This window comes from Galeopterus variegatus, unplaced genomic scaffold (genome assembly GCF_000696425.1).
Source record: "Galeopterus variegatus unplaced genomic scaffold, G_variegatus-3.0.2 Scaffold14323, whole genome shotgun sequence".
NCBI lineage: Eukaryota > Metazoa > Chordata > Mammalia > Dermoptera > Cynocephalidae > Galeopterus > Galeopterus variegatus.
This window is the reverse complement of record NW_007740434.1, coordinates 24,436-24,833: the sequence shown is the minus strand read 5'-3', so window position 1 is coordinate 24,833 and position 398 is coordinate 24,436. Positions and strand designations below refer to the sequence as shown.

The 398-nt window shown below is 33.4% G+C and overlaps 1 protein-coding gene across 1 annotated transcript in view; it reads left to right on the top strand.

Moving 5' to 3' along the window:
* Positions 1–206: 206 nt before the first annotated feature.
* LOC103581927 (kinesin-like protein KIF23) overlaps positions 207–398 on the top strand; it is a gene marked incomplete at both ends in the record, with an annotated part of 19,825 nt that continues 19,633 nt past the window's right edge. The window contains one exon of the mRNA XM_008563637.1: positions 207–335. Coding sequence (XP_008561859.1) covers positions 207–335 — 129 coding nt within the window. The remainder of the gene's footprint in view (positions 336–398) is intronic.

Below are 398 nucleotides of genomic sequence, written 5' to 3'. Positions count from 1 at the left end.
AAAATTTATTTTATGTGCATTTAAAATCTCATATCTAATAAATCTGTTTGCCTTTATCAATCTTGAATAGTAGATTTTGATTTTCATAGCTCTAGGTTTATACAGGTCTCCTAAATTGAGAGACTAAAAGTTCGAATGGGAAGCTTAAATGAAAAATCAGGTAAAAAGTCAACCTTTGTTCTTTAAGCACCTTCCTCTTTTTTCAGGTATACTGTAGGGTGCGCCCACTGAGCTTTCCTGATCAAGAGTGTTGCATAGAAGTGATCAATAATACAACTGTTCAGCTTCATACTCCTGAGGGTTATAGACTTAACCGAAATGGAGATTTTAAGGAGGTAATTCCTATTGGTACCATGTTGTTTTTACTTGATATGTTTCCTGAATGGCTTTTACATTTT